The 23,999-nt window shown below is 40.7% G+C and overlaps 1 protein-coding gene and 1 long non-coding RNA gene across 3 annotated transcripts in view; one reads left to right on the top strand and one right to left on the bottom strand.

Annotated features, from left to right (window-relative positions):
* Window positions 1–23,999, bottom strand: part of ITGB6 (integrin subunit beta 6) — a 69,632-nt gene that overhangs the window by 32,009 nt on the left and 13,624 nt on the right. The window contains exons 7-9 of the mRNA XM_068545024.1: window positions 22,720–22,881; window positions 19,568–19,663; window positions 1,457–1,546 (exon numbers count right to left, since the gene is read on the bottom strand). Of these exons, the coding sequence (XP_068401125.1) occupies window positions 1,457–1,546; window positions 19,568–19,663; window positions 22,720–22,881 (348 nt within the window). The remainder of the gene's footprint in view (window positions 1–1,456; window positions 1,547–19,567; window positions 19,664–22,719; window positions 22,882–23,999) is intronic.
* LOC137765350 (uncharacterized) lies at window positions 8,874–23,919 on the top strand. 2 transcript variants are annotated; one of them, XR_011074146.1, is made up of 5 exons: window positions 8,874–9,295; window positions 13,140–13,336; window positions 14,058–14,150; window positions 16,048–16,178; window positions 23,577–23,919. It is a non-coding gene; the product is annotated as an uncharacterized lncRNA (long non-coding RNA). The 2 variants fall into 2 exon arrangements; XR_011074145.1 differs by lacking the exon at window positions 14,058–14,150.

Genomic DNA, 23,999 nt, shown 5'->3' with positions numbered 1-23,999 from the left:
TTGAGAGTCCTGAGTTAAAGAAAATTAGTGTGTTCTAATTCAGTGAAGAATTGCCATGTGATTTGGCATTGATTCTACACATTAAAACTTTACTGCATGAGAGGGAGGAAGGTTTTTATAGTATTTTGTTGACAAGCTTTCCTGTCTGGAAGAATTTCAAGCGTGAACTAGCATGGTGATTAAATTTTTATGTGAGCTAAGAAAACTGAAGTTTCTGAGGGTATGAATTAAAAAAAAACCCTCATCCTATAACTTTAATGGACCATCTGTATTTTCTTCTTTGAGAAAATGTATTCGAGAAAAAATAGCTTGCTTTACCCTATTAAGGTGAGTTTCAAAATTGGTGGGGTGATGTCAAAAACACTGGGGGTTTTTCTCAAAATACGTAACTCTTCCTTCCCTTAAAATTCTCCCAAGACATCTGTGAGAGGAATCTGGACGCACCTGTCTTTAAAAAACTTTCTAGATGATTCTGAAATGTCAAGGAACACTGGTTCAGTATATGCTAAGTATTGGCATAGAGTGCGTATGGGTCATTTATTTGTCATTTTAAAGGATCAAAGTTAGAATTTTATTCATTTGCTATTATGTAACTCTGTTTAGAGCAAATATTAGAACTTTACTGCTTTATAAAAGTTTATTTTTTTCATTCCTGTCCTAATTTAGAGCTTCATCTTTGTGTGTGTGTGTGTGCGTGTGTTTCTTTGAAAGTAAAGGCAAAAAGGGGGGATGATAATGATATATAGGAACCAAAATAAAAAAGAGTTGGCAACTGGTCACCCACTGTTGATTGAGTTATAAAATGGTGACATAGAGAGAAAACATAGCAACCCTGTAGGTATGTATCTTATTTTAAGGGAAGAATTCTGTCCTCAGGCACTAATTTACAAAGACAAGGCAAAAGAAAAAAAAATGTATTTATGTACATATATGACATAAAACCAGTGGAAAATTTCCTTGGTTCTCAAAAGCAGAGAATCTACAAAGTGGTTCCTGGTGTGCTTTGTTGTTTTTTCCCTTGAGTTATGATTTAGTCTCATTAAGCCTGTGGGGTTAGTTCTCATAGCTCTGTTACTCATTGGCAATTTAAACTTAATTTTTTTTCAGGCAGAGAAGAGGGAAGCTTAATTGTATGACTCATGAAGCCTTTTCAGTAGAATTAAAATTTTGCAGGTGACAGTGCCGTTGTTGGTTATTACTATAAAAACAACCTTTATGATCAGGTTTATGATTTTTCTACATTCTGCCCCACCTTCTGGGAAGAATATCTGCAAATAAGGTGAACAAAATTTATATTTTGGATATAATTTTTTATATCCATTAATGCAGAGAGATTTTCTTTGGATAAGCACTGTCTCTACCAACAAAGGAGAGCGCATTTAACAGCCTAAAACATATCTTAGTTTTTAAATACCAAAGAAATGCAAAAAGAAAACCCAACAGTAAAATATCATACTTCATAAGCCGAGATGATCAGCTGGAGAATGTTTCCAGAGTCCTTCTGAAGTACCCCTACTGTAGCTCCAGGAATGAGTTTTGCATAATTCTGTAAACAAAAAAAGAATAAGTCAGTCTTTGCTCACTGTACTTGAGAAACATTAAGTGTGGGTTCAACCTGCTGGTTGAGATCACCTCTATTTAACTGGCCAGGAGAAACAGGCTCCGGATAATAAACGAGTGCTTCTCCTGAAACTGTAGCCCTGTCTGGTGCTGCTTCCTGTGCTCAAGTGGGAAATGAAAAGGCCAGAGCTGCTGTTGGGGAAATCTAGCACCTGTGGTGGCCTTAGTCTAGGGCTGTGATTTACATCACAATGGGAGTCAAGTCTCAGATCGAAATAACACTTATATAACATCTGCCATTCGTGGAGTATCCTTTGTCTAAAAAGTTCTGAGCATACTACCAGGAACTGTCTTCTCTTTTTTTGTAGCATTGCAGAAACTAAGGTTTGGGTCACGTGGGTCCCTCACTGCTCTCAGGTCACCCTGCAGGTCATTCAGTCCAGAGGTCTTAATTGTCAATCATTGTCAATCGCTTGGTGGAGCAAAGGAGTGAATTGTTTGGATGCTTGCTGTTAACTCCCCCTTTCCTAGCAGTAATGAGTACGATTTTAGGGATGTCAGCATGGTACTGGGGTTGGTTGGGATCGCTCCCCACACATCATGACCCTGTGAATCAGCACCTACCTTTAAACTATCTGCATTCTCCACCTACCTTGTTTCCCCTGAGATGTCGTTCCTACCAGAGGAGAACTCACAATATTAGCTCATCCCTTCAGGTACCAAACATGGCCAAGGACTGAAGCATTTCAAAGAAGGCAACTTTCTAGGCAGCTGAAAATTATCCCTTCCTTAAGTTTGATGTTTTAAAACTTTATTTTCAAACAGAACGTTTTCGAAAATGTACAGGACACATTCTTGTCTTCATAAAGACATTCAAGCATACCTTGACTTTTTTCTTGAAGAAATAGTCATACTTATCAACATTAACTATAACTCTATAATCGTCAAAGTCTTCTGTCCATAGAATTTGCAGATAGATCACATCCTTACCAAGTGGACCCCAACTGCTATGCTTTTGTTTCATTTATTTGTTTTTAAATAGTTTCTGTCTTCTCCTTGTTAAACTGTCAGGTATCACTCGCCTACCAATTCACTCATTTATTCATTTACTGTTGCATTCACCAACATCTATTAAGTAGGCTTAACATGCTGTGCTACATCAAGAAGAAACAATCACTCATTTTGTCAGCTGTTCTCTTCTAAAGTTTCCGTGTATTGTGAAATCCGATGACTGAATTTATTACAATTGTAGGTTAAAAAAAAGAAAAATAAGCTTTGAGTGAAGAATTTAGGGCATCTCCTAAAGTTCAAGCATAATGATATCCTATCTTATTCCAAAGAAGATTTAAGTAGCTTAGAAAATGCACAAAACTAAATTAGAATTAATAATCATGATACTAAGTAAATAAATCAGGATGAGGGGAACCCAAGAGAGGAACAAATGAAGCCAGGGTGATGTGGGAACACCAACATGTTTTGGGAGGTCCCGGGCACTTGCAAGAGGTGGGCACCCGGCTCAAGTCCAAACCTTCTATTCCTCATTTATGGAAAAATGGGCTTTGGTTTTAATTTGTGGGTTTTGCAATGTTCTACTTATTTCACCATTCATAATTGTGTTTAAGTTTGAAGTTGATGGAAAGCTGAACTGTTAAAAAAGTGTCAGTTGTCCGTCTGACAGACGGCCCCTTATTGAAGGGGCTGTGGATAATAATCCAGGTAACATCCCTCCCGTTACTTTGGGCCCCTCCATCACTGCTTATTGGGGTGGGTCCCCAAGTCAGATAGAACTTGTCAAATACGAGGAAGGCACCGGTTCATCGACTCACCTTTTCAAATAAACACATGTCAAAAGGGCCATGAAGCATGAGACCTGTGGTTAACAGCAAATACCTAAATGGGAACTTGAATTTCACTCAAGTGGAGCTGGAATGTGTGTAAATTTGACTGGTTCCAGAAGAGAAGGCGGAGGGAAACTTTAGAGTTTGACAAAGAAAGGTTTAGAGGCTTTTGAAAAAGAATTTCAAGGCCCTTAGCTTTGCATGAAACTGCTATCCTTGAAAAATGTCCTGGTATCCCCAAGGCCAAGACATAATGGGTATTTTCCAGACGCGATAGTTCAAGGGGCCTCCAGATTTTGGGTTAATTCTTGGTTAACAAAGCCAAATCCATCTACTTCCTAAAGCATAATTATGATCCTGCATGTGGTATGACATTTGGCTTTTGGCTACTAGGACAGGTTGTTTAACATTAATCACAGTTGCTGGTTGTCCCAGAGTGAGGGTATAAAGGAGTTGGCATCTAGGAGCAGTACCCAGGGATGACACTGATCATTGTGGAGAGGAAGACTATTAATTAATTTCTGGATGCTGACTCCCCCCAAAAGCATTGCAAACAACTAACTAAGAACATGGACAATTTGGCTTCTTGATCTAATACTGTAAAAAATTACACTTTAAATCTTGTAGTATTATGATTACTGTAAATATCATGTGTCAAATTCATTTCTGTCCCTAAAGCCCTAAACTGTTATTATAAATTGTCCTGATTAAACATGTTTAATGTTAGAAAAAGGATGATTTTGCATGCCTGGATGTGATAAATTATAGCAGTGTGACCGGAAAAGAGAACTCTTGAATATTAGAAATGATGAACTCTGAAAACGCGACGTGGCATGAGCTGATTAGAAATGCAAACTCTTATGCTTGGACTTGAATTTCTTGGGCTTGCGTTCCCTGTTATCTGTCCATGGATTATCTTAATTATGGATTTTCTCCCTTTCCTCCTCACCATGCCACCCAGGAGTTCCTGAGGTTGCTTTTCTCACTCGTGTTTGCAAGGTTGGCTTTTTCTGCTTACCTTTGTTTCCTTAACTTCCTTCATCAAGCCCTATTTTTTTGTTCACGTTGCCCCAGCCTCAAAAAAGATTTTGTATTTGTCCAACAGTCTGCATTTGCTCCCTAGAAATCTCCTGTTTGTCAAGGGTAGAGGATCAGAAATGGACAGGCCGTGATTTAGCGGGCAGGCATCGAAGGCTTCAGAGGATAGTGCCTGGATTCACACCTGCACACTTCAGGCTCCTCTCGGAGAGCATCTCTAAGTTCAGGGCCTCTGGGCGTCTGGCTGCCAGAAATCAGGGGTGCACTCCTGCTCGGCTGAGGGCAGAGGAGCTGCAGCCCCACATACCTGCAGCCCCAGGTAGCCGTGGACCAGCTGTTGGTTGGTTTTCTCTTTAAAGAGACTCAGGTTGAGGACCTTGGCAGCCTCCTGGCTGCTCTTGGTGCTATCTTGCTGTTCTCCCCATGGAAGAGACAGCTCCCGACGGGGCCTTCGTTCCTGCTTTGACTGCACTTCCTGTTGGGTTAACTCTCATCTTCAGGTTCAGAGTCTGGCTCTGTTCTGGGCTACAGTTTATTATTAGCTGTATCCTTGCTGGGCATTGCGATTGGGTTTTTGCCTTGGATGGTGACTCTAACGTGCCCTCAGGTCCTCCTCTGGTGACATTTCTGCTGTAGCATCATGGGCTCATCACCACCTCAGACCCACCAGCCACCATTTTACACAGATCACACTAATCATGCGCCTCGTCAGAGGGTGGGAAGTCAGAAGTCAACTGGCCCCATATCTGCTAGTAGCATTTTAATAAAGAATTTGTAAAACCAAATATTTAGAGCAACCTGCTGCTTCTCTTTAGGCTTTGTGCTTGCTTAACTCTTTCCGTGGAGCCTCAATGATGTGGAGGGATTTTATGCTCAGCGCCGTTTATTTTCAATATTATATGATTAACCAATGCCACTGTTCTTGTTCTTTAGCTATACTTACTAAATGTTTTTTTGCTAAAATATATTTATTAAAAGGTTGGCTTGTATAGATTAAGACCCTATGATCCTATGTAAGCCTCTCACAAATATTTTCTCTAATCTTTTACAGTATTTTTTTGGTCATCATCTTGTGATGACCCACTTTAGTTAGTGGCTCCTGTTTGTGCATTCTCTCTCTCTCTCTCTCTCTCTCAGCTTTAGTAGCAGTATGACACACATACACAGTGTACAAGGAATAAGTATACAGTTCAATGAATATTTAAAAAGTAAACAAGCAAGTGTAACCACCACCAAGATCAAGAAATAAAACACAATCAGCCCCTAGAATCCTCCCTTGTACTGCTTCCTAGTCGTTACTCCTCCTGTAAAAGTCTACCCACTATTTTAACTTTTATCACTGTAGAAGTCGGGGGAGATATCTTTGTTGCTTTAGGGATAACAAAAATGTCTTAAGTAGGACACCAAAGCATGACCTATAAAGGAAAAGACTGATAAATGAAATTAAGAATTTCTGCTCTGAAAAGGTGTCTTTAAGAGACTGAGAAGAAGCCACTGAATGGGAGAAAATATCTGTAACACATGCATCTGGATCAGCACAAGAATGTTCTAGCAACTCCTACACACCAGCAAGGAGAAGACATCTCTTGATAAAAAATGGATATGTCAGAGACGAAAGAATATGTGAAAAGTGTTCAACATCATTAATCATTAGAGAAGTATACACTGAAACCACAGTGAGATGCCAGGGTGCACCCACTACAATGGCTACAATTGAAAAAAACTGCTGATGCCCTCACACACTTCCCTCTGGAGTCTAAATTGGTGCAACCACTTTGGAAAACCAGTAGTAACTACTGTAGCTGAACTTGACCTAGCAGTTCCACTCTTAGGTATATCCGCACAACAGAAATGAACCCACAGGGTTTGGCTGTTCTGAGATGAGCAAATGTGCAGAGAGGCATTCATTCTTGTTGCCATCAAGAGGATGCTTCTCGGTAATCAAGACGTCACCTAAGTCGGAGAAAGTGCCAGTAATTCTGAAACAGTCTCAGATCTTTCAGGTGTTTGGCCACAAGGAGTAATCAGTTCCTACCAGGATTCCTTCTACCTTGGGGTGGACCCAAGGGAGGTGTATACTGGGCAAACTTCTTGGCATTCACAGCACAGCCTGCCTCTTTCTTAATCTCACTCCTTCCACAGGAGCTGGTCCCAGGACCGAGTCCTCCTGAGCTGCAGTTACCAATTCAGGGAACCTCGTAACAGGGTGGAGAGGTCCTCATAAGCTTCCTGACATCTACAAGCACCTCCTGCTTTTCGACACCCGCATCCTCAGAAACCCAAGGCTCCTGGAGCATCTGGTGTGTGGGGACTCTGGGGCAGCACCAGGGAAGTGGCAGGAATGCTGAGGAGGGGATCACATTGCTCTTTGTCTCCTCCATTCTACGTTCACTCACTGGTCTGGTATGATGAGCCCATCCTGCAAATGGGGCTAAAGGCACCAGAGCTCGCCTGATCCGCTGAACTACCATGATCTGGGAGAGAATAACTGGCACTGACATTCCTACCTGACAGTGTCGTCTCTTTCATTCTCCACAGAAGCTCTATTTACTGTACTTAGGTACCATTATTATCCATAATACTATCCATTATTATACCAAGATACTGAGGCCAAGAGAGTTTAGGTAACTTGCCTGAAGTCAACCAGCCTGGAAGTAGTAGAGCTAGACTCACCTGCCATGTGCTGTCCTGGAGTTAGATCTCTTAACCAGGCCACTGACATTAGGTGCCTGGAAATCGCTCTGCTGGTCTGGTGATATCATTGGTGAGCCAGAGAGAGGTTAATGAGTAAACCTAAGTTAACTGAATGTATTCACTTCCTGGGGCTGCTGTAACTAAGTACCACAAACTGGGTGGCATACAATAACAGAAATTAATTGTTTCACAGTTCTAGAGGCCAGAAGTCTGAGCGCAAGGTGCCTCACGCTCCCTCTGAAACCAGTAAGGGAGAGTCTCTCCTTGCCTCTTCCTCGCTTCTGGTGGTTGCTGGTAATCCATGGCTGTCCTTGGCTTGTAGGTCGTCTTCCAGTCTCTGCCTCCATGGTCACATGGTGCCCCCTTCTGTGTCTCTGTCTCTGTGTCTCTTCTAAGAACACCAGTCATAATGGATTAAGGGTCTACCCTGCTCAAGTATAACCTCATCTTAACCAATTACATCTGCAAGGCCCTATTGCCAAACAAGGTCATGTTCTGAGGTTCTAGGTGTTAGGACTTTAACATATCTTTGGGGCGGGGCAGGGTGGGGCACAGGCACAATTCAACCCATAAGATTCTGCTAGGGCTCTTTTGATTTCTTTAACCTTTAAAGATATATAGTTTTTGATTTACTTATTCTACTTATTTTTGGCTGCATTGGGTCTTCGTTGCTGCACGCGGGCTTTTCTCTAGTTGCGGCGAGCGGGGGCTACTCTTCGTTGCTGTGCGCAGACTTCTCATTGTGGTGGCTTCTCTTGTTATGGAGCACAGGCTCTAGGTGCACGGGCTTCAGTAGCTATGGAGCGCAGGCTCAGCAGTTGTGGCGCACGGGCTTAATTGCTCCGTGGCATGTGGGATCTTCCCGGACCAGGGCTCGAACCGGTGTCCCCTGCATTGGCAGGCAGACTCTTAACCACTGTGCCACCAGGGAAGTCCCTAACCTTTAAAGATTTTAAGCCTTCGTTTTACCTGGAAAAGTGAGTACCTTGCCTGGTCACAGGGCTAATAAGGGGTAGAAACAGGTCTTGACTTTAAAGCCAGCGCTCACTTGGCTCTGCCTGCTCCCTGTGCAAATGACAACAGCCATGGGGTGGGGGAAGTTAAGGTAATAATGCCTGGTATTTATATATATAGGGGTTTAGAGATTATAGAACACTTTCCTACTCAAAGCGAAAAGGAAGGAAGAAAAAAGGTTGTGTCCGTAATCACTTTCAAATTGAAAGGCTACATCTTGAAAGAAATGTAAGAAGTCGTGAAACCATAGAGGCAAAAACATTTTTTTTTCCTGGGGGACTGTACTGCACTTTTTATCTGGTCAAAGGAAAACAGCTCTTTGCAGGTGAAAGCCCGCTTTTGTCAGGAAGTGTGCTTCCTCCAGAGCTGGGGGCCGGCTGGGTTGGCTGAAATAAGTCCTTCTGAAGGTAATCAGAAGGCTTTCTTCCGTGAGCTCTTTCATTCTTGCGAGGTTTTATTCTCTTGTTCATTATCGGTAAACGCAGGGCTCCAGGTCCCCAGTATTATGCAAAAGTTTACCCCCAGGCTCGACTGTGTTACTAGGACTCCCAAGATTCCAAAAAGAATATGTAATTGTTTCTGGCACTAGGTAGCGCGAATGTCTGTCTCTGGGTTGCCTAATATCGGCTTTGCCTTCAGGCTTTTAATTGTCAGCATTCCACAGTCAGACGGGCAGCGATGGGGGTGTGCTAATTAGATCAGGTGCTTGATCTTGAAGTCTGTACCAGCGATGACTAGGTAGTCGGCTTCGGAACTTTTGAGCACTCCCTGCCTTTCTCCCAGTCTGCCCTGGAATGTAATTATCTTGTCAGACGAGAAGCTGCAGCGCACAGCTGAACGAGTGCTCGGCAGCAGTCACAGGGCGATAAGGGAAGACAAATGGCCCACCCCGCGTGACTGTTCTGAGACAAACAAATGCACAGAGAGGCACTGGAGAATGGAGGCTGAGAGAACAAAGGGCCTACACTGAGTATTTGTTCCTGAAGACACTTCAGATCTTCTCTTAATAAGATTACCCTGCCTTTTCAGAGGGATTGCAGCCCTTTGCTGGTGAATGCAAGTCCCAAGGCTTTGGAAAGCTTCTTTCAAAATGGGAAGAGACCTTGGGCTCAGCAGCTAGCAACCTATGTGCTCTGCAGACCAAAAGGCAGGTAATAAAACTTTGAAGGATGACTGGTAGTAGCACTAGTGAAGGGGACCAGAAAATAGAAAGCAGGTGTCTAGGCGAGGACTGCTAAAGAGCTAACGGCCCTCGCTACTGCAAGGGTGGGGGGTGGGCTAGCAGCATCCGTGTCAGCTGGAAGCTTGTGAGAGATGAAAAATCTCATTTTTAATTTTTTGAGGTAACTCCATACTCTTTTCCATAGTGGCTGCACCAATTTACATTCTCACCAACAGTGCACGAGAGTTCCCTTTTCTCCACCACCTTGCAACACTTGTCATTTCTTGTCTTTCTGACGATAGCTATTTCTACCAGGTGTGAGGTAATATCTTACTGTCGTTTAGATTTGCATTTTCCTGATGATGAGTGATGTTGAGCATCTTTTCATGTGCCTGTTGGCCATCTGTATGTCTTCTTCGGAAAAATGTCTATTCAGGTTCCCTGTCCATTTTAAAATCAGATTTTTAAAAAAATTATTGAATTGTATGAGTTTTTTTATATATTTCGGTTATTAACCCTTTATCGGGTTGCAAATATTTTCTCCTGTTCTTTGGTTGCCTTTTCATTTTGTTGATGGTTTCCCTTGCTGTGCAGAGGTTTTTTAGTTTGATGTAGTCCCACTTATTCATTTTAACTTTTGTTGCCTTTGCCTTTGGAGTCAGATCCAAACAATTACTGCCAAGACTGATGTCAAGAGGAGCTTACCGCCTATGTTTTCTTCTAGGAGTTTTACAGTCTTAGGTTTTACATTTAAGTCTTTAATCCATTTTGAGTTAATTTTTGTGTATTGTGGAAGACAGTGGTCTAGTTTCATTCTTTCACACGTGGATGTCCAGTTTTCCCAGCACCGTTTATTGAAGAGATGGTCCTTTTCCCATTGTATATTCTTGCCTCCTTCATTAGAGATTGACTGACCACACATGAGTGGGTTTATTTCTATCATATGACCCAGCAATTCCACTTCTGGGTATTTATCCAAAGAAAATGAAAACACTAATTTGAAAAGATACATGCACTCCATGTTCATTGCAGCATTATTACAATAGCCAAGATATGGAAGCAACCTAAGGGCCCATCAATGGATGAATGGATAAAGAAGATATTGTATACATATCTGACGGAATATTACTCAGTGATGAAAAAGAAAGGAATCTTGCCATTTGCTACATGAATGGACCTTGAGGGCATTATGCTAAGTTAAATAAGTCAGACAGAGAAAGACAAATACCATATGATTTCACTTACACATGGAATCTAAAAACAAACAAACTAATCAAATCAAAACAAAATAAACAGACAAAAAAGGCAAGTTCATAGATTCAGGGAACAGATTGGTGTTTGCTGGGGGTGGGGAGGTGAGGGTAGGGGAGGAAGTGTGAGTGAAATGAGTGAAGGAGTCAAAAGGTATAAACTTTCAGTTATAAAATAAATAAGTCATGGGATGTAATGTACAGCATGGTAACTATAGTTAATAATATTGTATTGCATATTTGAAAGTTGCTAAGATAGTAAATCTTAAAAGTTCCCATCACAAGAAAAAGATTTTGTAACAGTGTGATGACAGGCAGTAACTAGACTTATTGGGGTGATCACTTTGGGCTGTGTATACAAATATTGAATTGTTATGTTGTACAGCCAAAACTAACATAATGTCATATATCAGTTATACCTCAATAAAAAAAAAAAGAAAAGAAAAAAACGCAAAATCTCAGGCCTCAGCCCAGACCTCCTAAATCAGAGTCTATATTTTAACAGACTCCCTGGGTGATTGGAGACACGAAGGGAGATTTTTTTAAATACTGATGCCTGGGCCTCAGCCCCCGAGATACTGATTTACTTGGATCAGGGTGTGACCTGGGCCTTAGGTTTTTTAGAAAGCTTCTTAGGTGATTCTAATGAGCGCCAAAGTTTAAGAATGTCTGGTACAGAATGACCTGTCCACACCATTCTTGTTGTCAGGAGGATGCTTCCTGGAATAGCTCTGGCAATTTGGAAAATAAAGGTGTTATGTTTTTAAAACTATACACCTGTAATCCATATGGGGTCCTCAGTTTGTCATACACCTGTGACATCTATTTTCTACTCAACAACAAAAGTGGTGTTTTCGAATGCCTTCTACCCATGGAATAGCACTATGCTTGCCTCCCTTGGCCTTCAAGACTGGGGGGGTCTTGTTTTAGCCGACCTTTCCCACTCCATCCCCTTCTACCCCAGCTCACATCAGGCTGACAAACCTCTTTTCAGTTTGTCAAACATACTGAGCACTGAGTACTTTGCTACCTCAGGGCCTTTGCACATTCCTTCTCCTCTTGACTGCTCTTAACCTTCAGGTTGCTGCTTTTTTCATCACTTCTTAAAAAGGGTCTTCCCTGAAGATCCTATGGAAGTAAGGTCTCACACTCTCCTCTTCCATTATTCCCCATTGTTGTACACTCTTTTCCATTTTCTTAGTAATTCTTTCAAAGCTTTTAGTATGTGGCCCAAATATTGCATGAACATACTAAAACATAAAAAATTGTCTGTTGTTTAGAAATTCAAATTTAATTGGACATCCTGTATTTTTACGTGCTAAATCTGGCAACCCTATAGAAGAAGTATGCCAACCCCTGAATTAGTGAATAAAATGTGCCCCGATTGTTCAAGCTCAACAAAATTTTGTTTCAAAAATTTTCTGTTTACTTTTTGAAGATTCAAGACTGTAAGGGCAACAAGATACTGAACTATGCTGTAACTAACAGTGGCCCCGTTGTAGCATAGTTTGAGCTCTTTCAGATAATGAGCCATAAAGTTAAAACATATAATACTCTCAAATATCTCTTATGTTTGGGAGCTGTCAGTTTAACTTGTCCCTTGTGCCTTGATGTCCTCTGTAATTGTGTGAAAGGCTGTGCCATGTGGAGAATGCATGGGTACAGTTAAACTCTGCATGCTGGTCCAAGAAGGGGTGAGCTTCCTTTAATCATAGCTGTAATTTGGTCCAGCCTCACAGATACAGAGTGGCCACCTGCAGCTATAGGAAAGGCTTCAGGGGATAGATGGGTAACTGAGTCCCCTCACACTGTGGACCCTCCTAGGAAGGGAAGTGTAGGTACACAGCTTTGAGCACTTTGCAGCACGGAGAAGAGCCTTTGAAGGAACTAAGTTTGTTCACAGATGTCAGAGTCCTCACCAGTAGGGCACTTTCAGGGATAAGAAAACGGGTACTAGAAATAATTTGTTGGTCCTATTAAAGATGTTGCATGAATGTATAAAAAAGTAACCAAGTATCATTGGAATATGTAAAAAAGTGACCTGGTAGATAAAAGTGTAGTAATTGTGGACGTTCTAGGGCTGCTAGGGGTGGGCAGCAAGTTTGCTTTTATTTTAAAACACATACCCTCTAAGTCTGGCAACCACAGATTCAGAATGCTGTAGCATGACCCTGATTTCATCTAATGCTATTCTTATTAATAAAAGTGGTTGTTCGACATATAACTAAGTGCAACTTAATTTTTATGCCTCTTTAGGACTGTAAATATATAAACACATTCCAAAAATTTGAACATACTTAATATGTACAATCTGATACCAATTATGTTAAAACATGTAAATGCATGTAAGAACATTTAGTCAGAAGAGAAGACATTCTAAAATGTCAAGAATGGTTATCTGTGTCTGAGTAGTGGGTTTATGGGTGATCTTTATTTTCTTCATTGTGCTTTTCTGTATCCCCCTCTTTTTTCTTTAATAATGTATTAATTTATCATCAGAAAAATAGTAATTTAATGTGTGGTTTTTCTTTTTTCTGTTTTGCCTTTTGGGTTTTTTTTCCCACACTCCCATGTTTTTGGTAGGAGAGTAACTGAGCAAGAGATACAACCACTTTGGAAAGCAACTTGGGTACACCCAGGGGGCTTGAGGATGCCACTCCCCTGTGACCCAGGGGCTTCACTTCCAGACGTGGATCCTCAACAGAGAACATGCCTGCAAGGATGTTCATGGCTGCAACAACTGTAATGCTGCAGGATTGGCAATGATCTGAAGCCCTCAGGTACAAATGATCATGCTGCAGTAAATACACGTAATGCAATATGTATAGCAGTGGAACAGAGTAAACAAGAGCTCTAAGTGTTTCCACGGGTAAGCCTCAAAAACGTAACTCTGAGCAGCACAATGTGAATATACTTAATGCCACAGAACTATATACTTAACCTATAAAATGGTAAATTTTATGTTGTGTATATTTTACCATAATTAAAAAGAAAAACCCAAAACATAACATTGAGTCAAAAAGCAAATTGTAGAAATAATACATACAGCATGAAATTAAACTTGTGAGCCCAAACTATGTAATTAGTTATGGGTAGACATATGTTTTAATGCTTCACATAATAGACATGGGAATGATAAACACTAAGTTCAGGATACTGGTTACTTCTATGGAAGGAAAGAGGGAGGTGGGCAGTTACACAGCAGGCAACTGGATCTGAAATGTTTTATTTCTGTAAAATATCGGAAGCAAATATAGTGGCAAAATGTTAAGATTGGAGAAAGCTGGGCAGGAGGTATGTGGGTGCTCATTGTGTTACTCTAGTTTTCCGTGTGCTTGAAAGGTATCATCATAAGAGGCCTACAGCCTGGGTCAGACCATATGTCCCCTATTCCCCCTTTGGACAAAACCTCGATAGTGGTCACCTTAGAGACTAGCTATTTTTGGTGGGTTGGCCAATGGCATAAGCTCCCTAACTGTGGGACCCCTTCTTACTTCTCAGGGCTTAAATATCACACAAGGCAGAATCCAGATGTGTCTCTTTTCAAGTCCACACAGATTCAAATTGCTGTATTTGTCTAAGTTAACAGCAACAGTAAGTAAAATCCGGTGTTTACTGGCCTTGAAGGACTGTGCTGTTTGCAGGGAAGGCTCTGCTGCTCCCATGGGCTCTGTGCTGTTACTGTTCAGTGACTTTCAAAAGTCAGTTACTTTGTGAAAAGGCTGCTTCTCTGCTGGCCTAGTGGTTAGGAATGGGCCTGCTCTTTCACTGCAGAAACTCAAGTTCAATTGTGACTCAACTCAGTGTTTGGGGCTGTTGTCTCAAACTGTCTGGGCTCAAATCCTGGCTCTCACATGCAACTTGTTTTTGGAATTTTGGGGGCGCTAAGAAGGAGATTAAATGATAAAGTGAGTTAAAATAGTTAACCCCAGCTGCCACCTAATAAGCCCTCAGCAAACCTTCCCTATTATTCTCATGGTCATAGTTGCTGATTCTCTCTGGCCCTCAGTTTCCACCTCTATAAAGTGAAGGGCCAGCACTATGATACCCTCAGCATCGAAGGTAGTTTTAAGATTGCCAATTAATTTGCTGCCCCTTCTAATAAAAATGGTGAATAGAAAAGAGTAAAAACGTTGACAGATGTGAAAACTCTGGCCCCTCAGTAAAACTCTTGCCTTGGGGTCTCTAGAACACAACCTCTAAAATGTGTTCTTTAGGTAAATCATTGGCCTACAAGTCTGCTAATGCTCTTGAGGCAGACACTGTGTCTTCTTCTCTCTAGTCACCAACCCTGGCCTGGCTCATGGATGTTTGATAAATGAATGAACGAATGAAGACTATGGTCAATAGCACCCTGGTTCTAATGATGTTAGACATTCTGGGTATTATGTAAATCTTGAAATATTTAGGCCTAGTATTGATGAAATCCCATTTTATATTTCTACATGGGTTGGCCTAAGAAGGCATCTCATTAAGACCCTGACTATAAATCTGTATCTTTTTTTCTGTGTGTTTATTTTCTGGATTATGAGTCCTTGTGTTCTTTAGAAGAAAAGTACTCTGTGTAACCTAGGGGGTAACTACTGATGATTTTTCATGTTTATGGTTTATTAATTAGTCTGGAAAATACTTCCAACCACTTTGCCCTGATAATCTGAGGACACGAGTTTTTTTCCCAAAATCTCCCTCTCTGAGAGGTGTTTTTATTAATGAGGAAAGTGCAGGCACCTGGCTCTCCTTGGTCTTTATTCCCAGATACCAGCGAATAAAGAGAAATCAAAATCCTTTTCCATTACACTTGAATTGAGAGCAATTTATTAACTCCACGGACGTTTCTCATAATCCAGAAGTCCTCTTTTTAATTCCTACATGATTTTATTTTCATTAAAAGCATAAATTTGGAATCCCCATAATTACAGGATGGGGTTCATAGATAAAGAACAATTTTTTAGACCGTGCCCTAAAATTAGCTATATTACAGCTAGCTATACTTTATCCGTGTGTAAATCATTGGAATTTATGGTGATTTGCACCCCCTCCAGGTCCAGAATCATTGACTACCAAAGCTGGAGGTCGTCCACTCCAGTCCTTTTATTCAGTAAAAACCGATCCCAGAGATAAAGGGATTTTCATTGGAAAAAAATTGTTTTGGTCTTTTCCAACTGTAAACATTATAAAGCAAAACAATAATAGAACAGGCTAACAAATAGCAAAAGGGTCCAATATTTGTTTTATCTCCCTCCCTAATTTCTCTGCCTCCTTTCAGTTCCCTCTCTATGGTGAAAAGCTCAAAAGATGAGGAAAAAGAGGAAAGAAAGGGTAAAATAAAAACTGGGTTTTTGATTCCTGAAAAATTGAAACGTGTATGGTAGACAATGTCAGAAGCCACACTTCTGAAACATCAGGCTCATAGCATATTGCAGCAGCCTTTGTGTTTGTTTTTAGATTAATGACCATCAAGTGGTTAATTACTTGGGTTTTCCTTTTACAGACTAGGAAGAAGGCTCTGGAGCTTATCCAACAGGGTGATCCCAAGGCTGATGGCAGAGTGTTCCTCTCCTCTCTCGTGCCAACTGGATCCAAGTGGAGAAGAAACAGCCAAGGCTGCAGGTGACCATAACGGTAGGTCAGGCTCCCCCACCTGCTCTTGGACATGGGCTCCCTTGACCTTGACAGGCATTTGTCACACAAAACTCCAAATCCCTATTTAGAAACTTTGAACCCATTTGAGAAAAAAATGAAGTGCTTGCATTGCAGTTTTTTTTTTTTAATTCATTCAACAAATATTTACTGAGAATCTACTTTGTATTGAGAATTGGCCTAAACAGAAAGATGAGCGAGACCCACCATGCTCTTTACAGAGTTAATAATAGAAGGTTTTTTACCTCCAGAGGGGAGGGCCTTTTGGTTGGTAGAACAACCTGCTTGGGCCCCTGTCCCATGCTTTAGACACATCATTCTGTCCTAATAACCACAGGGACATCAATTAGTGGCCACAGATGTTAGTGAAGTGTCTTTTACCAATACATCTTGTTTACTTTCTAAGTGGTGTTTCAACATTACATCATAAACACCAGGTCACACAATTATTATATATATACATATAATAAAAATTAACATCATAAGACTCATCTTTTCCAGCCAGAGGTAGACATTTTGAAAGATAATGAGATATTTTAAGGTCTTGCAAATAATCCCAGGTGATTAATAATAGGATTTGACAATGTAGTAAAAAATGCTAATTTAATTGCTTTTCTCTCAGTCTCTCATTAGGAAGGAAAGACTGGTCACATTAGACAGTTGGGGCTTAGTAGCCTGATACTAAACTGATGTAAATTAACAGTAAATATTTGAAAACAACAGAGGAGATAAAAAAATTTTTTTAAAGCTTGTGTAATTGAATCCTGATTCAAAATGGTATCTAGCAGTTGAATGTAATATACTACCTACTGCTCAGTCTATTATCTATCATTATCTTTTGAACCCTGTAATTGGACAAACAGGAAACTATCCATAATAATAAGTTTGTTCAAAAGCATCTGTTTGCTGGAGTCTGGGGCACACACTGCAGTCATATTGAACAGGAGGCAAAACTGCTCACTGTAGCCTTTCCATTGTTTGTTCGTCTCTGTTGCCACAAAGTACGGCAACATACACACCTGGGCAGTCCAAGGCATCTTACCAAAATTATTTTAAAAAATAGTCATTTTTTTCTTGCATTCCATGAACGGGCAACATAACTCTTTATTTGCTGCAAGATGGGCACCATTGAACCTGACCTAGCGCCTGCCCCGGGTGTGTGCACATAACTGTGCTTAACACAGAACTGGGGCAAACAGTTTGCCTCCTGGAATTTCCATTAGATCTAGCCACTTAGTTGCTTTATTTATCCTATCACTGGTTTTATTTTTCCGTGATTGTCTGGTTGTTATGCTGCCTCTATCACAGCTATCCAAACATCAGGTCACATAGGGCTCCTGCACACATAGGGCTCCTTCTAAGAGATTTAAATGGAAAGGCAACCCAAGCCATTATTGGCCTATTTTCAGTTTCCATTATCAATAAAACAAGAAACCAGCATTTTCATGCTGTGCAAAAGCTTCAGGGAAGTGCAGTGCTGCTGTCATTATCCTTAGACCAGGCTGCCGCCTACCCCCACTAATGCAGAGGAAATGATGAGTCCATCAGAATAAAAATAAAATAATGAAAGGATCAGAGTCGCAGAGTGGGCGGCTGACCTGGTCGACTGCGTGACTCCCTGCAAATGTCCCTTTGAATTTAGTGGAGCCTAGATGGCAAAAACCGCAGATCACAACGGAACATAAATTCACCTCATAATGAGATTAGTAGGCAGGCAAAATAAATGTCCTGCTGTTACGTTAGAGGCAGGCTCTAATCTGGTGTTTTCCTTGGAAATGATCATTTCCTTTGCAACAGGGAACCGTGGATGCAACCTGTTTAAATCCGACAGATTCTGTTTTGCCACAGAGCTATTTTTCACCTTGCTCTGTCTTTTTAATAGCAATTTTGAGGAGGCATTTAAATGAGTTGTGTCTTAAAGTCTATTACCAAAGTGAGTTATGGGTGTCTCTGTTCATGATCATCAATCGTGTTTCCCAGATCCCCCTTTCAAGAAAACTTTGTGCAACTCCTCCTCCCCTTTCCGAACAGGAGCCTTGCTTTGGAGGAGGTGTGGTGACCCCCAGGGTCCTCTCACTCTAGCCTTACGAATCAAAGGCAGAATAGACTCACTATTGTATTTGGGGTACTTTTTAAAAATCTTTACCGCAACTCTACTACTTAAAACCACTGGAAACAAGTATCACATACTAAAAAGCCTTAAGAAAATGCCTAGATCAGGTGAACCCACATGGTCTCTGAGTAGAACAAAGCCCTCGAGTATGTAGCTTGATTGCAAGGGACTTCCTTGGTTTTCAGCAGAAGCCAATCTCACCTGGAGTACAATACCCTTCTCTCATTAAAAATGCAAGATAGGATCTCCTCCTGGATCCTTTCTACAGAACTTGATGCAAGTTCATGGATTGTACCGTCCTGAGCAGTGAGTGGCATTTAATCAAAGCCTTCTGTGAAATAATCTCAGTGTTTCCTGAGCCCTGTAAATTCACCAAGCGAGTTAAGAGGTCCCTTCAAAAGGGATGGGAGATCAGACTTTGAATTTAGGAGTATTTGAAGCTTCTGCATAGAAGGTACAGACAATTGAACGGACACATATTTTCTCAACATTTTCTAGGACTCAGGCTAGAGATTCCTCCTCTGTGAAACCGCCCATTAGGAATAATAGATCATTTGCTAGTACTCCAATGCATGGCATTTTGACATATTGTTTTTCTGAGGCTGGAAAGAAGCCACAGAAAACTTTTGCACTTGTAATATGTGTTTTACAGTGTATGCAGTGATTTATGACCATTTTTTTCATCTAATGAAACAATTTCCTTTCTGCCATTGGTGCTTTCCGTTCAAAAACTTGAACTGCAAATCCAACTACTTTAAGGGAGAAATTATTTTTTGGCCCAGGGTTTAACAAGTTTTTTTCTTTCAACTTTTCACTTCTCAATAGTTTGAGTTGTATCTCTACTTGTGTATTTTCTATGTATCGAATTTGCAAATGCCAGAGATTTAAGTCTAGTCTCCTCCCATTCTCATAATTTTCTCTACTCACTCTTAACTCTCCTCATCAGATGAAAGAGCTCAAGGGAAGATAGATTGATTTTCCACTAGATAGGTGGTCCTACGTTTATTGGTACTCTCTTCCAACTTTTCATTTCCATAACTGTTTCTTCCTTATCCCACCATACCTGTCCTCCACTCTCTGCTGCACCTCTGTGTTTATAATTTAAATTGCAAACAGTAACTGAATCCACTTTGCCAGCGTCCAGTATATCTGGTACGTGTTCATGATTACCTACTGGCCTCCCATGTATTAAATTCAGAGTTAAAGTTTCATGTCCAATAATCTCCCTGAAGGAGTTTCCCAAATCATGTTTGCTTACCTCATACAAATGAACTTGTTCTTGGGTTACAGCAAAGATCAATAACACGTTATTTTGCACCAGTTTATCAATGAGTTGTCCAATTGTTGGATATTCCTAAAATTTAACACAAAGATTTTAAGTATCTTCTTAACAAAAGTATGTAAAATAAAGGAATATTTCTTTCAAAGATATCTTACTGAGTTTGGCATTTTCAGTTCCCACAGGCATTATTATGTCTATCACTCCAAGTAAACAAATACACAATTAGCATTATTTTCTTAATTGGTTTAGTAATTGTTTCCTAGATATTGTAAGTCGATTTAATTCCTTAGAGTCAGTGCCTGTCAACCAACGCGGTGTATTATGCTCTGTCACTTCCAAGGAGATCACTAAATTTATTTAAAGACAGTGCGTCATCTTTTCAAGGGTAGAGATACATGTCTTTTTCTAAGTGCCACCTGCCTGCAGGCAAGTATTGGAGGGAATGTTAGAATTGAGAGAGGGGCTATGGCTCTGATGAATGAGACCGAGGTGACTCTTGCAGTTCTGAAACTCCGACTGGAATTGGATGGGGCAGGATGAGGGTTGAGGAAGGACCAACCTGCTGAGGAAGCACACACTGCCACTCCTAAATCCCTCTGACTTGAGATATTCCTGTACCAGTTCTCCAGTTTGGTCTTACTGCCTTTTTTGATGTCACGAATTGGTTTTATGGGATGCTGCAATATTTTTACAGGGCAATTGAAAAGCCATTGTATTCAATTTACTTCTGTTCCATTGAGGCACTCATTCCTGAGTGATACAAGTACTTTAAAATATAAAGTCATTAATTATCATATTTGCAGATGACCTTTACTTTCCAAGCCTGGAAAACCTGGAGCACATTTGCCTGGCGTATGACTCCAAATGTGAATAATGGTGCAAAAAAAACCCTCAAATGAGGGAGTGGCCTGCAAACAAGGGAACTAAGAATACCATGTTGGTTATGACTGCAGTCAGCCAAAGTGCAGGAACACTGACGAATAAGCCTTCTTGCACACGAATGTGGTGGTTCATATATTCTCAGCACTTCCGGAATATTTTTGTCTTCAGCCACAAAATTAAAGTTGAGGGAAAAGTATAGTTTTGCCTAAGATACTCAGGTCAATTACCCAACTGCAAATCTGGCTGTGTAATGCGTGCTTTCTATCCCATTTGGATTTTTATGTGTGGATATTAGCAGAATCCAGATACTATCTATAAACCTTCCTGAGTCTGACATTCTCAGTCTCCTCTGTGTTTCAATTGCCCAAACATTAAGTATCCTTCAACCTTAAGCCTGAAGTCCTCCAATGCTGGTCCCTCCTTATCTCCACGTAGCCCTCCGTAGGTGGGTGAATATGGTTTTCTATTTGATCCAGATCTATTGGTTTAATTCCCACAATTATATTCTAAGTTCCTCAAGGCCAGGGATCATGTCCTGTTATTTTGCGGCCCCAGGAGCCTGGCCCAGTGTTGAGAGCATAGAAAGTGCTCAGAGGACCCGGGGGCTATGTTGCAGGCAGGGAAATAGCCCACGGCTCTGTGCATTGTAGCAACTTACTCAATAAGAATCACTTGAACATGTATTAGAGGAGAAGGTCATATTAGGCAACAGGCAGTATTTGCTTCTGTGATCCTGCTTTTTTCTGAGATGTCTATTATGGGGCATTTGAATAGTTGCAAGAAAAAAGTAACAAAAAAGGGATCCACTTCTCACAGTTTATTACCCCTCATTGGCTAAAAGACAAAATGTGGCTACCGTCACCAATCCTGTAATACGGAAGGACAACCAACACCATTAAAAATATATAAATTCGGTGAACGCTATTGATCAAAAGTTAGGTAGAAACAGCCACGTTGCAGTTTAGAAGTTTAGGTCAAGAAACGAGAGCAGATAATTCATGAACCATTAGATTTTTAAAAACTAATTGCCAGCACTGTAGTAAGCATTTCTGTACATTATCTCACTAAATCCTGTTTTTAGAGGATAGTTTTTCCAATCTGATATTAGAATCCTGGGTTCTCTTCCCTCTTTCTTTCTCTCCCCTACACACACTTCTACAGCATTGTCATTTTAAAAAGTCACTTAAATTCTCTGTACCATTTTTTCCCCAAGTGTTAAATGGGGATAATATGACCTTTCCAGGTTGCTGCTTCATAATTCAATTCTATTTTAGTGTGTTCCAGGCACTGTGCCGTCAGCAAATAGAGATAATAAACCAGTTCTGGTACTGAGGATGTATGTTAAAGACAGACAGAAACCAACAAGCACATTTCCGTATGGCGATGGCCAAGAAGGCATCCATGTATAAGAGCCAGGGGAGACGTGATCGCTTTGGGGCCAAGTGGAGGTCAAACTGGGCCCTCCCCGTCCCCGGAGCAGTCATGATCGAGCTGGGTTTTAAAAGATCAGTAAGAGTTTCTCAGCAGCCTTGGAGGAAAGGGCATTCCAGACGGAGGAAAGGGCATTCCAGACAGAGGGAATGACACGTGCACCAGCGTGGCAGCCGGACAGTCTGTTCAAGGGAAACAATTAGACACATAGGGTTCTGCTGAGGACCAAATGAGATCATGTACATCAAAAGAGCTCTGAAATTTTTACCCTGTTTTACAAAAGTCAAGTTTTTTTTTTTTTCTTTGAATGTCACGAGCATTTTTTAAGTGACAAAAATAAGCCAAATTTAATAAGCACCAGCCAAGCAGCACCTGACTAGTGGTTTCCCAGGGGAGTCCCAGGGTCCATGAAAACATGGAATTATTGAGGCAGCATGACTCTGGGACCATCATTTAAAACAACTCCTAGGTGACTACTGCTCTGGTCTGAGCCTTCCTTTCCAGGGCTATGGTTCAAACAAAATGAGCTGACTGTATTACATTTTGCTGGCCTCGGGCTCTTTGAAAAATTGGGGAGGTTCTGGGATCATTCGTACTATAGCAAATCTGAACTTATCACACATCCCCAACGCCCATCTGTGCTCTTGAGGGAACCTCTAAGGGCGATGAGGATTGAGAAAGGCCAATGTGTTAATCTCAAATCAGAAAATGTGCACTGCTTCTACCAAGGGTGGGTTACTCTGCTATGTGTTACAGCAGTTGCTCCATTCGCCTACTTGTAGCCCTGAAAACAGTGTAGAGTGTAGGTTACACACCAAGACTGTTGACATGGAGTATTCATTCTTGCTGTCCAAGTGACAGAGCCCATCGTTAGGAATGACAATGCCTGCCAGTTTGCTGTCCATTCCAAAATGAGAATCGGCATCACTCACAAAGACCAGGAGATGGAGGGAGTCGTTACGCCAGCCAATTTTTTCCTACAGTGAGAAAGAAGCATTTGGCTTGTATGGGAGAGAGGCAGACGTTTATTGAGAGTGGATCAGTTATGCTTGGACACATTCAGATTATTAAAATATATATTGCTGCTCAATCTATTTTAGACTTTTTCATCTATTGTGAGTTGGTAATATTAACATATTAAAAACATGAAATTCTGTGACCTTTGTTTTATCCTGGATTACATTTTCAGATGATTTATGCTTCAGAAAAAAATGGTTCCACTACAATCAGTAACCAGTTGATCTTGACATTTACACAGTTAATTATTTTTACTGTCCAGTTTTCAATTTACCAGAAAAATGACAGAAGGGAGTGAGGGAGGTCATAGATTATCCCAAATCCAAGCTGAAGCAGAGCTAGTAAGAATGCAATACAGAATGGACCCGAGTAAGCCTGTTTTATTAAAATTTCACCCAACCTGTAGGCACCTATTTCTCTTTCTGCTGATATCATCCAAAAATTGTAAACGTAATACAAGGATAAAAACTGTTTATCAAAGTATGACTGCAGAGTACTGCTAATTAAGATGGTCTGTTTTCTGTTTCTTTGCAGAGCTCTCCCCTTTAATTAAGATTAGTCAAGGAACTAGTTGGACAGAAGCTCATCGTAGCTGCCCCATGGTACCTTATCTTTTTCCTTCCTTCCTTAATTCTTTGGCCTTCCCACGTTCTAGGACCTTCGGCCCTATCTGTTTCCTGATATTTTCCATGAAGACTGTCATTTGAAGACAGGGGAATCGTTGCCATGGATATGGGTCTGATTGTCAAGGAGGAGAGGTATTCTTGCATTGTTGTAGAGACACTGTGGCTTCTGATGCTTATTTTGTTGTTCGAAACAATAGCTATCTGATCATATGTAGACGTTTATTCTGAATCAGAACAGTTTTACTTTTTTTTGTTAATTGCTGTCTTAGTTTTTTTTTTTTTTTTCACCATGGTTAATTCAAAAACTAATGAATATGATCTGGATCTTTGAAAATTAATCATACATGACTATTCTTTTAACCAATTTTTCCCAACAGTACTACAATGTTATTAGACTATTTGAATATTAGGCATAAAAAATTGTCTCCATTTCAACATGATGGAATTAAAAA

This window comes from Eschrichtius robustus, chromosome 5 (genome assembly GCF_028021215.1).
Source record: "Eschrichtius robustus isolate mEscRob2 chromosome 5, mEscRob2.pri, whole genome shotgun sequence".
In the NCBI taxonomy this organism is placed as follows: domain Eukaryota; kingdom Metazoa; phylum Chordata; class Mammalia; order Artiodactyla; family Eschrichtiidae; genus Eschrichtius; species Eschrichtius robustus.
This window is presented reverse-complemented; position numbering and strand designations above follow the sequence as displayed.